Source organism: Mastigoproctus giganteus, chromosome 11 (genome assembly GCF_048544385.1).
Source record: "Mastigoproctus giganteus isolate SK-2022 chromosome 11, ASM4854438v1, whole genome shotgun sequence".
NCBI lineage: Eukaryota > Metazoa > Arthropoda > Arachnida > Uropygi > Thelyphonidae > Mastigoproctus > Mastigoproctus giganteus.
Genome location: NC_143585.1, coordinates 173,999,048 through 174,014,175, shown reverse-complemented (window position 1 = coordinate 174,014,175; position 15,128 = coordinate 173,999,048). Strand labels below are relative to the sequence as shown.

Genomic DNA, 15,128 nt, shown 5'->3' with positions numbered 1-15,128 from the left:
TTTACATCCTGGAGTCACAATCTCCTTCCAGATCATCAGTACAGCTTTCTGAAGAATAGATCAATGCTGGACATGCTTATCAAAGCCAAATCTCAATGCCCTTGTCATGAAACATCTAGTCATGGTCAACCTAGATCTTGAAAAGGCATTTGACACTACATGGCCTCATGGGATTATTATGGACCTTTACCATCTGGAGCTTAGGGGCCATTTGCCAAAATTAATTCAAAGTTTTCTGCAATTGCTTTCTTTTCAGATCCGATATAAAAACGTCCTCCCTGTATCTCACATTCAGGAAGGAGTCCCGCAGGGATCGATACTTGGTCCAACACTATTTTCAAAACCGAGTTAGCAGCGTAACACGAGATATCCCAAAAACTGTTGAAACTTATATGTACGCAGATGACCTTACCATTTCCTGTCAGTCTCAAAGTATGAATACCATCGAATGGCAGCTCCAACTTGCCATTACCAAAATACAATCCTGGACTTCACGGAATGGCTACCGACTATCAGAAAAGAAATGCACTGTCGCTCACTTTTGCAAGAAGCGAGCTCTACATCCCGATCAGGAACTACAAATGAACAATATTTCAATCCTGATTGTAAGTACCGTTAAATTTCTTGGACTGATATTAGACAGCAAGCTGAACTTCCAAGCACACATCTCTCATTTAAGAAATACATGTCTAAAGCTTCTGAATATACTGCAATCAGTCTCGGCTATGTCATGGGTGCTGATCAGTTTACTCTACTGCATCTTTATAGAACTTTAATCGTTCATGGCCAAATTATTGTTGTCTAGTCTATAACTCTGCCAGGAGCACTACTTTACAATATCTAAATGTTATCCAGCTCAGGACTGCATTGGGCACTTTTAGGACTTCTCCAATTCAGAGTCTTTATATTGAAGCACATGATCGTCCATTACATCTTTATAGGAAATCATTACTGCTCCACTATTCTGCTAAGATCCAGAGTCTTCCATTGCACCCTAGTTGGGAGTATCTTTATAATACTCGGTGGGATTGTGGGAAAAGGAGGTGATTGTCCCTCTGTATAAGGCAATGGTCAAGCCATGCCTTGAGTACTGCGTACAGGTCTGGAGGCCTCATTTTAGGAAGGATGTAGATTTGCTTGAGCGTGTGCAGAGAAGGGCAACAAGATTGGTGAGAGGAATGAAGGGATCCTCTTACCAAGAGAGGCTTAAGTTCTGCAAATTGCAGTGGCTGGAGACTAGGCACCTGTGCGTTGATCTGATTGAGGTGATAAGGCCTTGAATGGGTTGAGCACATTGAATTCTGATGGGATCCTTCTACTTGTTCAGATTACGAACCTAAGGGGGCATAAATTCAAATTAAGAAAAGACAGATGTAGAATAGATGTGCGGAAATTTGCTTTTAGCCAGCGGGTGGTTAATTTCTGGAACAAACTTCCATCTGCCGTTGTGGAAGTTGATAGGTTGAATAAATTTAAGGAGGAACTGGACAGGCATTTGGAGGGAATGGTGTGATTTTTTTTTTTTTTTTTTTTGGCTGATGCTGCATAAGCTCATACACTTGTTTTCTTGCATCACATGCCACTACTACTACTACTATTACTAATATTTGTTATATGACAGCAAGCAAATGAAAACAGACCTGCTTCAATCAGGATTAAAGAGCTTTCTCAGAGTTGGAATATCAATTTAAGTGATAATTTTAAGGACACAACTGCACCTGTTCCACCTTGGACATTCATTTCTGCCTCTCGTGATACACATTTTCTGGAGTGGGGGAAGAATACTGTACCTTCCATTAATATCAAGCAATTGCACTTTGGTCACACTACTCTGAACTCCCATGCCTGTAAAATCTATACTGACGGATCCAAAACAGCCAGTACGGTTGGTGCTGCATCAGTTTTTCCTTCTCTTATGGGCCCCGGGTGCCAAGCAATTGTGATCGAGCATTTTCTGTGTGCTTAAAGTGTGATTATCCAAAAGCGATTTAGAGTTATTTTAAGTTCCTGCCCTTAAGAAATTTATTTTTTTAATATCAGCTAATGTTACAAAAGTACTAGTACAGAGCAAAAAAGAAAAGCTACCTTTCTTTATTTTTCATATTTCTTTTACTAACACTTACTACTTTACACTTGGTGACACTGGGTACTGCTCCTGCCTCCCTGTGGCGGGGGGCAGAAATCTTGGCAGAAAAGCTAATCTGCCAAGGGCCAAAAGGAGCAAGCATGGACCAAAATACGTTTTTGCCTCTAGAGCCGACAAACTTTCGACCAGAGTTAGACATTGACCATAACACGTCGCAACCCAAGAGGTTGAAAACCACTTCCTCAATTAACAAATTATCCTGCATTTCTTATAATGCACTCTCTTGCAGATCAGCCTCTCAGTAAGGTCCGCCAGACTTTCCAGGAGATCATTGAGATGTTTTAAGTGCCAGAAGTATGGCCACTCTCAAACAGCGTGCAGAGGAAACCAAGTTTGTCGTAATTGTGGGTCCGCTGACCACACCCAAAGTGACTGCTTGGTAAAAGAAATGACTTGCCCCAACTGTAAAGGAAACCATCCTGCCTACTCAAGGACATGTGACAGATGGAAAACCGAAAAGCAAATCGTTAAATATAAGATAGAAAATAAAGTAAGTGTTCAAGAAGCATGGAAATTACTTACTCCAATATGAATAAACGTACGTACGCCAATATTGCGCAAAAATATCAATCAGTGGCCACCCAAACAGTCCCTTCAAACACCCCAATCCCTGACTGGGCTCGGACTGTTCTCTCTCAGCAACAGTCCAATGTCCCGAAACAGTTGAACCAGGCAAGTAATACTGCACTTACAGTACCAGCTACATCTCCTTCTCCTCCCCCAGTGATTGCTTCTATATCGAATAATCATAACTGAAATTTAAAAAAGAATATCCAAAAAACGTCTGTGGATACAATTGATTCATCCAGACAAGAAGAACCGATTTTAGAAATATATGCGGAAGAAGAAATGGACACCGGTCGACCATTATTCTCAAAAAAAGACAAACCAAAGCCTGAATGTCACAAGACATTCAGGCTTGTGAATTAAAAAAACCGTCAGAAGCAGCTTCTTCTACTAAGCATCAGTAATGCTACAATGGAATTGTAGAGGATTTCATTGCAACCTTAATGATATTCAAGTCTTAATTAACCGCTACTCTCCAGTTGGTTTCTGTCTACAGGAACCCTATCTAACTCCTCAAATTTCCACCAACATAAAGAACTATGCCATCTATCGACATGATAGTAATACTACAAATGCTGCCCGTGGGGGCGTGGCCATCTTGGTCAGCTCAAAGATCCCAACCAAGCAAATTGTTTTGCAAACTGAAATTGAAGTTGTCGCCGTGCATTTGATAACCCAGATTGCTTTAACACTAGTATCAGTCTATCTCCCACCAAGACATACCTTCTCTTACCAAGATCTTGAAAACCTGCTAATGCAGTTAGCACCCCCTGTCTGTCTCTTGGATGATTTCAATGGCCACAACTCCTTATGGGGATTGACAAAATTAGATATACATGGCTGCTTAGTTGTAACCTTTCTGGATAAGCAAAACCTTACTGTTGTTAATACTGGTGCACCCACTCACATACAACTACCAACTGGACAACCCTCTGCAATTGATATATCAATATGTTCCCCGATTCTGTTTCCAATCATAGAATGGTCTGTTATGGACGATCCCATGGGCAGTGACCATTTTCCGATTATTTTGATCTGTTCACTGCACAACCACCATTAGCCATACCCTACAGGAAATGGAAGTTCTCTCAAGCCAACTGGGTCAAATTTCAATCAGTTGTCACCCTGGATGAGCAATATATATGAACATAGTCGATAGATGAAGCCACAGATTATATCACTTCACACCTACTATCTGCAGCTAAATGTTCAATCCCATTGTCGAATCCCGATGGCACCTTAACTATTGGTGGAATCAAGAATGCACAATAGCTAAGAAGTTAAAAAATAAAGCATGGAATTTATTTCGTAGATTCCCAACCACAGCTAATCTTATCAATTACAAGAAACTAAAAGCAAAAGCACGTCGCATTCAAAGAGAAGCCAAGAAAAATTCTTGGATTCGGTTTGCATCTGCCATAAACAGAAACACTAACTCCAGGTTAATATGGAAGAAAATCAGGCAGATTTCCGGAAAATTTCCAACCACCCCTTCACCAATTCTTTCATGGAATGGGCAGGAACTGTCTGCTGCCGAGGATATAACAAATGCTTTGGGCAAAACCTTTGCCCAAGTTTCAGTGGCATTAACTTATTCTCTGGATTTTCAGAAAATAAAGACCAAGACTGAACAATGAGCCATCAACTTTCAAACCTCAGTTTTCCTTTCGTATAACCAGCCTCTTCAATATCATGAACTTCTACATGTCACTAAAACAACACGCAACAGTGCCGCTGGTCCAGATGGAATATCTTACATTATGTTACAAAAGCTTGGTGACAAAAATTTACAAATACTGCTGGTCTACTATAACCAGATATTTATGGAAAACATTTATCCCAGCTCTCGGCATCATGCCACAGTTCTTGCCTTTTTGGAACCCGGTAAAGATCCTACCAGTCCTAACAGTTATAGACCTATTTCTCTATCCAGTTGCCTCGGTAAATTTCTTGAAAACATGACCCATAATTGTCTTGTTTGGATCAACAAAATGCAACAACTAATTAGTAATAATCAGCATGGCTTTCGAAAGAACAAGTCCTCCTTAGATCTCATGATTAAAGCTGAGTTTCCAATTCGTAATGCCTTTGTAAAAAATGAACATCTTGTTATGGTTTCCATAGACGTAGAGAAAGCATTTGATACTACCTTGTGTTGTGGCATTCTCAGTGACCTCCATGCTCTAGGTCTATGAGGCAACCTTACTATATTCATCAGGAACTTTCTCACAACTCATTCGTTCCAAGTTCGATACCATAACTCGCTTTCTTTGACATTTTTACAAGAAGAAGGAGTGCCACAAGGGTCTGTACTGAGTGCAACCCTTTTTGCCCTTAGAATCGATTCCATCACAAAACAACTTCCAAATAGTGTTCAGACTTACCTTTATGCTGACGATCTCTCTCTATTTCTTGCCATTCTCAGAACATGAGATCCATTGAATGGCAACTGGAGATATCTTTGAATAAAGTCCAAAGGTGGGCAGAGTTAAATGGCTATCACAGCAGAAAACTGTTGCAATACACTTTTGTAATCGACGGAAAATGCATATAGATCCTGAACTTCAGATGCTAAACTTTACCATTCCAGTGACTAACAACATCAGATTCTTGGGATTAATCCTTGACAGGAAATTAAATTTCCTTGACCACATTAAATCTGTGTGTATATCCTGCCTCAAAAAGCTGAACAACTAAGAGCTTTATTTACCTTGTCTTGGGGAGCAGACCATACATCTTTGTTGCTCTTATATAGAGCATTGATCAGATCCCGATTGGATTATGGTGCTCCACTTTATGATTCTGCCCGTAAGAGTACACTACGATGGCTGGATCCTATACAGCATAGTGCATTGTGGATTACTCTTGGTGCTTACAGGACATCTCCTACTGATAGTTTGTAAATTGAAACTGATGAGCCCCCTCTTTACCTCCGCAGAAAAATGCTGCTTCCTAAGTATGCAGCCCGAATATAACGTTGCTGTCATCATCCTATTGAGCCGTACCTCTTTATTCCACCACTGCAAAACCTTTGATATCATTTGGCACTAATGATATCAAGAGTAGGAGACTGGCAGAATTGCTTAACAAGTGCAGGTCACTGTTGAAAAAAAGCCGTGAAATAGGGTTGAATTTGAAAGTGTCTGCAATTCTGCCCAGACACGATAGGAGGGAGTATATGATGAGAGCCTTGTCGATCAATTCGGCCCTGGAAAGATTGTGCAAGGCTCAAGGGGTAGAATTTTTTTCAGCCTGGACTGGAAGTTACAAAGGAGGTTAGGCAGGCGAAGGCAGATTACGAGAAATCTTTGGCAAGGGACACAATGAAAAACAGCAAAGAGTTCTTTACTTATGTAAACTCTAGAAGGAAGGGGATGAATCAGATTGGTCCACTTGATATCGATGGGTCAACTGCTGATGATCCTGCTCAGGTAGCTAACAAACTGAATGAATATTTTGCATTGACATTCACACATGAGGAGTTATTCAGCGAGGGGAATGCCAGAGGTGTATTCAACTCTGGCAGTAAGCTAGAGAATCTTGTAATAACTGAGAGTAAAGTGGAGGAGAAATTGTTGAAGATAAATACAAGAAAGGCACCTGGGGTGGATGGGATCTATCCAGTTATATTAAAGGAGGCAGCAAAGGAAGTAAGCAAACCCTTAGCCATAATTATGAGAGCTTCCTTGGACTCAGGGGAAGTACCCATGGACTGGAGATGTGCAAATGTGACCCCAATTCACAAAGGAGGATCAAAGGGTGACACAAGTAATTATAGACCTGTTAGTTTAACTTCTGTTCCTGGAAAATTAATGGAGGCACTGGTTAAAGAAGCACTGCAGGATCATATAGACAAGACTTCAGTTATAGCTCAGACACAGCATAGTTTTGTTAAGGGGAAGTCTTGCCTGACCAATTTGATTGGATACTATGATGCAGTCACAAAAGAACTGGATGCAGGGAATAACTTTGATATTATATACTTGGATCTTAGAAAGGCTTTTGATACTGTTGCACATGGAAGGCTGCTGCACAAATTGGAGCAGTGTGGCATTGGAGGCAAATTGCTGCTATGGATAAAGGGGTGGTTGAGGGGGAGAAGACATAGAGAGGTAATCAATGGACACTGCTCATCGTGGACTAATGTTATTAGTGGAGTCCCTCAGTGTTCAGTATTGGGTCCATTATTGTTTTCTGTATTTATAAATGATATTGATGATGGTATATCAAGCTTAATATCCAAGTTTGCAGACGATACGAAGGTTGGTAGGGTTATCAAGGACACTACTGACACTATGCTACTGCAACAGAATTTGGAAAGGTTGAGCAGATGGGCTGAGAGGTGGCAAATGAAGTTTAACATTGACAAATGTAAAGTAGTGCATATGGGAAACAGCAACCCCAGAGCAACGTATCAACTCTGTGGTACTACACTGACAGTGGTAGAGAATGAAAGGGACCTGGGGGTGGCTGTGCAGGCAGATATGAAGTTTTCTGAGCAGTGCAGATGGGCTGCAAGAGTAGCTCATGGTGTATTGTCGATGATACATAGGAATTTTTCTAGCAGGGATAAGGAAGTGATTATTCCCTTGTATAAGGCAATGGTCAGACCACACCTAGAGTACTGTATACAGGTCTGGAGGCCTCATTTCAAGAAGGATGTAGAGATGCTGGAACGAGTACAGAGAAGGGCAACAAGATTAGTGAATGGAACAAAGGGGTGCTCTTACAAAGAAAGGCTTAAGTTTTGCAAATTACAGTGTCTGGAGACTAGGCACCGGCGAGGTGATCTGATAGAGGTGTATAAAGCCTTGAATGGTTTGAGCATGCTCAATGCTGATGGGATTCTTCCTCTTGCTCAGAGTAATCACCTGAGAGGTCATAAATTCAAATTGAGAAAAGACAGATGTAGGATAGACGTGAGGAAATTTGCCTTTAGCCAGTGGGTGGTTGGTTGGTGGAAAAGACTTCCATCCCTTGTCGTGGAAGTTGACAGCCTAAATAAGTTTAAGGCTCGGCTGGACAGGTATTTCGAATGAACAGAGGGGTGAAGTGGAAGTGGTTATTTTTTATTTATTTATTTATTTTATTTTATTTTTTTGGCTGATGCTGCATAAGCTTGCTTTCTTGCATCAAATGCCTCTACTAATGCTAATGCTACACTGGTGTGCAAAACTTAAGGACCAACACTGTTTCTAAAGGTTACAACCACAAAACAGCATGTGGTGATTTTAATAACTGTGGCCGTTCAGTAGAATGCTGGTGCATGTGCAAAAATTTTAATAATCATGAGATTTTAATTTTAATCGTGATGAGAGGGCTCACATAAATAGATAAATGCAGCAGTTATGTGAAAATTACTGAATGATGAGCACGATCATTACAGACATTCAATTGGTTTCATATAGTTCTACAAACATTGCCCATATCATCATCTCACATTTCACAGTCGGCCTTCAGAATGACAGGTACAGCAGTTCAAAGGACCAGTGGTGGTCATCCATGAAAAACAATGCCCGATGATAACTGCTATATACTCCTACAGGCCAAGAGGGACAGACACCAGACAGCGGGATCCATCAGGATATCGTGGTTTACTGTGGCCAGGTGACTCCGCAAAGGTGGACTGTTTGCCCGACGGCCAGTACGCTGTGTCCCTTTAACACCTGCCCATCAGAGACACCGTTTACTGAGGTGCATCGAACACAAGGACTGGACAGCAGTGCAATGGGGTAAGATACTTTTTACTGATGAGAGTAGATTCAGTCTCAGCAGTGATTCTGGACGTCAGCTAATCTGGCAAGAGGTTGGCACATGGTATCACCCCCACAAATATCACTGAAAGGGATCAATATGGCTGTCGAGGTGTTTTCATATGGGGAGGTGTTATCTTGGATGGACATACACAACTCCAGATACTGAAAGGCGGTACTGTAACTGGTTGTTTGTTTGCTATTTGGTTTTAGGAGCATTAGCAACTAAGGCCATATTGCTCCGGGGATATGTGGTGGTCATTCCCTGACCTTTCCGCATCCTCCATATTTTGTGGTCACGGGCTCGAACCCCGGTCTAATCAAGAAGTGTGTGCTACGCACTGCTGCTCCTGCCCACCTGGCTACGGAGGTGCCCTGTAACTGGTACATGCTACTGTACTTAGGTAATCTCTCCCCATGTGTTTTGAGGTGCCACTGGCCCTGAGTTCGTGTTTATGGATGATAATGCCACACCCCATCGCACTACAGATGTTGATATGCTTTTGGAAAGTGAGGACATTATTCGTGTGGATTGGCTTGCCCATTTCCCCCGATCTAAATCCCATCGAACACATACGGGACACTCTGGGGAATGCCTAGTGGCACGTCCACACCCACCAGAAAATGTTAACCAGCTGAAGATGGCACTGACAGAGGAATGGACGATGTTACCGCAAGAACTTATCACCAACTTTGTTCTAAGTATGGACAGGCAGTGCACAGCCTGCATCAACGTTAGGGGTGGCCATATCTCCTACTGAGGACCACCTCTTCCCTCACTTCCAAAGATGGAAGTGATGCATCTGTATCATGGCAACTAGTGGTATGTTGCCTTTTAATAAAGTCCCTCTACGTTTTGTTTCCGTTGTTGTGTCGGTGTTGTTTCCTTCATCATTTCTGTACCTCATGAGGTTCCTTTTATATGCTTTTCCCATATCCAGGCCACTCCTATGAGAAGCTACAGATGAAAACCTGACTGGTCCTTAAGTTTTTAAGCAATTCAGTTGCTTAAATCATATTGGACTATTAAGTACTGAGAACTAGTACTTCAATATTGAATGATCACAACACCTATATTAAGGATGCCATTTGAACCTTTATTTCTTAGGCATGTATCTTAGCAGTCTGGTAGTATGATTAAACCGTTTGGCTTAATGTTGGTGACAATCATTCTGTGCAGATTACAGGCATAAGAGCTACTGTATTATCTAATAAAATTGACCACTTGTTCTGAATACTTAGCTTATATGCATATCTTCAAAAAACAGAATTTTCAAAAGTCTGGAACATGCTATGACCCTAAGGATGCCAGATTTATCATGTTCTACTGTATTTTTATTTTCTCTTTTTCTGATAATGCCCTCTTTTGTTATAGATTAGAAGAAATATGATTGATAGAAGAATAGGATGGGGGAAACTTTCAGTCAAAATTCATTTCGATGATATGGTAAGCTGTGTAGTGTTATACAAAATTAACACAGACATTTTCTTTGCTGAATATGTTTCCATATTTTAATATGATTACACCTTTTAATTTGAAATCTGAAATATGCTATGTAATATTATTAAATTAAACCATGAAAGTGAAGTGGCCACTTCTTCTGGGTCCCATGATAATAGAGAAAAATATATTGTCTGTCTGGAAAAACAGTAGCTAAACGTTTATTAAGAACTAATAAGTAATATAAAACAGGTATACAATAAATAAAATAAACAACAGAAACTTTTGAGACTATGGGTCTCTTCTTCAGCTATAAATACACAAATTCATTAGATATGGAATCAAGAATAGTATCGGGCATGGTCATGTTAGAGACAAACAAAACGCATGCACGAGGTTGCAGATAATGGAAGGCACATTCACTGGGCAGAATCAGATAATTGTTACTGCAAATGTAGGGTGCATACGTGATGACAACTGTCTTCATAATTGGGTGTATGCATATGCCTCTGTTGCAGTTGAAGACACTACGGCATCTGGATATATGAAGTGCCTCAAGCTATGACCGTTGGTGGCAATTGCGTGGTGTTGTTGTTGTTATGGAGGCTAAATGGCACATAAGCTGCTAAGGCTATAATGTGCCTGCAATTGCGTGAATGGTCAATGATTTCAACATCGCGTCAAGGGTCGAGGTCATGTTGTATGGACCAGTAGTGTTCTGCAACAGCAGAGTACTTGGAGTCAGCAGACCGGATGGCTCTTTCATGTTCAGAGATCTGGTCCTGGAGTCTTCTGGCAGTTTCCCCAACATAGCAGTTGCCGCAATCATGGCAGGTGATGCAGTATACTGAGCCACTGTGCATAAAAGTAGGGGCTAGGTGTTTTCCCCCTCAAGACAAGTGATTATAATTTTCTGCATGGGAGTTGTAGACACTATGTCCAGTACCTATGTAGGATTTTAGAAAGACATTCAGAAATACCTGGGTAATATGGGATGTAGGCAGTTCTTGTTTCCATATGTAAACATTTGTGTATTTACAGCTGAAGAAGAGATCCATAATCTCGAAAGCTTCTGTCATATATTTTATTTTATTTTGTGCCTGTTTTATACTACTTAAGGTAAATTGCAGCCATGATCAATCACTGCAGGATGGAAGCCTCCTCAACGATTCATGTTGAGGAAAATGGACCATAACCTGCCATGCTGGTCCAGTGCAGGTTGGCAGATTGACCGTATTTAGCAGTCAGGGCTTGAACCCTGTCTACTCAAAGAGTGTGTGCTACTGCACTCATGCCCCTGACCACTCGGCTACAAGAGGTCTTCTTATATACTACTTATTAATTCTTAATTAACTTTTAGTTACTGTATTTCCGGATGGACAATATATTTTTCTCTATTAAATTAAATCATGCAGAAGCATGGTGCATTTACTGTGTGTTAACTCTTCTTTAGATTTTATCACACTACTTTTATGCTGTAGATACCTCAACCATAATTTTCTCTAAGTATAGCAGTGCTTATGTATAGAAATTTCAGCTGTTAATAGAAATTTTCTTTATATTCTGGCTCTAGTGCCAAGCGCTAGTGCCTCACTAACAATATCACTGCTACACCCACTAGCCCCCTTGACATGGGCACCTGTACAGGGTGAAGGGACCTCCCAGTAATGCACTACGCATAGGACATTCTCACCTGATACATTTGTATTTGCTGAGGGCTGATGATTGTCCTGTGTGTAGACATTGTAAAGCAAATTTAACAATTTGTCATATTTCAGTAGAGTATATATTTTTTAGTAATGAATGCCATTTATGTTTTAGCCATCTGTCTGAGCCTTATACACTCAGGCAGATTTTATCGGATGATGACAATGTGTCAGATGTATTCAGGTTTTTACAACTGATTAATTTATATAGTTTTATTTAGATTGCTTTAATGTTTAATATATTATAAATGTTTTATGCCATATATTTGTTTATAATATATTAACTAGATATGTTACTTTATATTTTTACATATTTCCTATATATTTATATTTTACCTTAGACTTGGCGCACAATAGCCTTAAATGCTGATGTGCCATAAAACTCCTAATAAACCAACACAGTGATGCTGCTGGTCCTCCAGAGTAGCATCACTTGGATCCAGTACTCCCAACCTAGGTTCAAGGCTAAAAATATTGGAATCACATGTGTTTGCCATGTGCTGTGTCCCATGGAAATTTGGAAAGGGGTTTCCTGCTAGTTGAGGGCCCCAGCTTGAACACACCACTTTTGCCCATGCTTTGACAAGACAGATGGTCCTGGAAGGCACGGCTATGATCAATTGGCTAGTGGATTCACCTGTGAGGGTCAAATGAGTCAATGCTGTGCCCATACCTGCATGGTCCAAGGGAGAGGATTAAGGCAGTGTTGTGGCTACGTTGTCTGGGTACCCCTGGCATCTCGCCCCGAATGTGTTTATTGCCTGATGGGTAGTGGGTGCCCCTTTGGCCTACATAGTGGGTGAGGAGCCTGGGCACTGAACCAAATCAAAAATAATCCTGATAACCTTATTTCTTCAGTGGCCCCAGCAACTATTTGAAAAACAACCAGTTTAAGCAATAAAGCTAATGCAGCAAAGTGAGCTCTAACTGAATTACCATCAGGGCCTATCCAAAGGTTTTTAATTATAAATTCTAACAGCAAAAAGCCTATTTGGAAATTGTCACTTTTTTGGAAAGAAAGATTTAGAGGAGTAAGAAGGTTCACCAAAATAAGAGGCTTCATTCTGGGGGCTTCTTAATTAAAACAAAAAAAATGAGGCAGAGTTATGTGCGTCGGAAAACTACTAGCTTGGGGGGGGGGGGATACACAGACTAAAAGATTAAAAGTAGCTGCCGGCAGAGGTGAAAGTGATTCTTGCACTGCTTCTATTGGAATGCAATTGAGCAGCAGCCAGGAAAGAAAGGCAATGGGGATTTCCAGGACTGCTGGGAGTGATAGTGGAACAAGTAAAAACATGTGCTGTTTTAGGGTAACTAAGAGTAGGAACAGGTGCATGTATACTTGCATGTACACCAATTCTAGGAGTATAGTTAATAAATTCGATGAGCTTGAAGTGCTAGTCAAGACAACATTAAAAGCAGATACTGTTGGAATATCACAGATGTGGTGTCACGCAGACATAAGCAGTGCAGAATTGGAATTTGGAGAGTACAATGTGTATTGAAAGGAAGGACAGGAAGGGAGGAGAGGTTATGCTGTTAGTTAAGAAACACATAAAATCTAAGGAAGTGCATCCAGTCGATGTTGGTGGACAATGCAATGTTGAGTCTGTTTGGTGTGACATAAGCACTGGGAAAGGACAAATGAGAGTAGGTGTGTGTTATAGGCCTAATGAATCTGAATCTGATGAGTATAATAAGCAATTGTGCAGAGAAATAAAGTGGGCCAGTAAATTAGAGTGTCTTATAATGGGGGATTTTAATTTCCCAGATATTGACTGGAATTTGGGGGCTGGTCACTCACACACTAGCAAGGCTTTTGTGGCTTTATTGGATGATTGTTTTCTACATCAGCATGTTCGGAAGGCAACTAGAGGGAGTAATACTCTTGATATGATTATCAGTAGTGATTCTTCATGCATTAAGAATCTGCAGATAAATGAACCACTAGGTGGCAGTGATCACAGTGTTCTGAAGTGGGAGTTACTCAAAGAAGTAACTACCATTAGGGGTAAAGGGAAGGGGTATTGCTTTCGTAAAGGTGACTACGGTGGTCTGAGACAGTATATAAATTCTATCTTGTGGAAAACCAACTAATCATGTTACCACCAGCAAATTCAAAATGGAAAGCATTCAAAGAATTAATCTTGGAAGCTACTAAGCTTTTCATACCAACAAAGAAATCTTGTCAAGATTTAGGCCTAAATGGATGTCAGATGAACTAATTAGACATGTGACAGAGAAGAAAAATGCATGGGATACATATAAATTAGCATGCGACACAGAAGCCTATGATAGATATAATCTGGTCTGTAACCAAGTTACAAAGGAGATTAGACAGACGAAGGCAGATTACAAGAAATCTTTGGCAAAGCATGCAAAGAAAAACAACAAAGAGTTCTTTACTTATGTAAACCGTAGAAGGAAGGGGATGAATCACATTGGTCCACTTGATATCGATGGTTCAACTATTGATGATCCTGCTGAGGTAGCTAACAAACTAAATGAATATTTTGCATCGACATTGACATATGAGGAATTATTCATCGAGGGGGAATGCCAGAGGTGTATTCAACTCTAGCAGTAAGCTAGATAATCTTGTAATAACTGAGGGCAAAGTGGAGGAGAAATTGTTGAAGATAAACACAAGAAAGGCACCTGGGGTGGATGGGATCTATCCAGTTATATTAAAGAAGGCAGCAAAGGAAGTAAGCAAACCCTTAGCCATAATTATGAGAGCTTCACTGGACTCAGGGGAGGTACCCAAGGACTGGAGATGTGTAAATGTGACCCCAATCCACAAAGAGGAACAAAGGGATACACAGGTAATTACAGACCTGTTTAACTTCTGTTCCAGGGAAATTAATGGAGGTACTGGTTAAAGAAGCATTGAAGGATCATCTAAACAAGACTTTAGTTATAGCTCGGACACAGCATGGGTTTATTAAGGGGAAGTCTTGTCTGACTAATTTGATTTGATACTATGATATAGTCTCAAAGGAACTGGATGCAAAGAATAACTTTGATATTATATATTTAAATCTTAGAAAAGAATTTGATACTGTTGCACATGGAAGACTGCTGCTCAAATTGGTGCAGTGTGGCAATGCAGACAAATTGCTGCTATGGATAAAGGGATGGTTGAGTGGGAGAAGAAAGAGAGTGTTAATCAATGGATACTGCTCTTCGTGGACTAATGTTATTAGTGGAGTCCCTCAGGGTTCAGTGTTGGGTCCATTGTTGTTTTCTCTATTTATAAATGGTATTGATGATGGTATATCAGGCTTATTGTCCAAGTTTGCAGGCGATATGAAGGTTGGCAGGATTGTTAATGACACTAGTGACAGTACAGTGCTGCAACAGGATCTAGAAAAGTTGAGCAGATGGGCTGAGAGGTGGCAAATGAAGCTTAACATTGACAAATGTAAAGTACTACATATGGGAAGCAGTAATCCCAGAGTAACGTATCAACTGTGTGGTACCACACTGACAGTGGTAGAGAATGAAAAGGACCT

General features: G+C 40.6%; 1 protein-coding gene across 2 annotated transcripts in view; it reads left to right on the top strand.

The window, feature by feature from the left end:
• Positions 1 to 15,128, top strand: part of LOC150078580 (voltage-dependent calcium channel subunit alpha-2/delta-3-like) — a 1,140,037-nt gene that overhangs the window by 656,863 nt on the left and 468,046 nt on the right. For both annotated transcript variants that reach the window (XM_090384275.1, XM_090384274.1), the window contains one exon: positions 9,842 to 9,913. In XM_090384275.1, the coding sequence (XP_090240401.1) occupies positions 9,842 to 9,913 (72 nt within the window). The remainder of the gene's footprint in view (positions 1 to 9,841; positions 9,914 to 15,128) is intronic.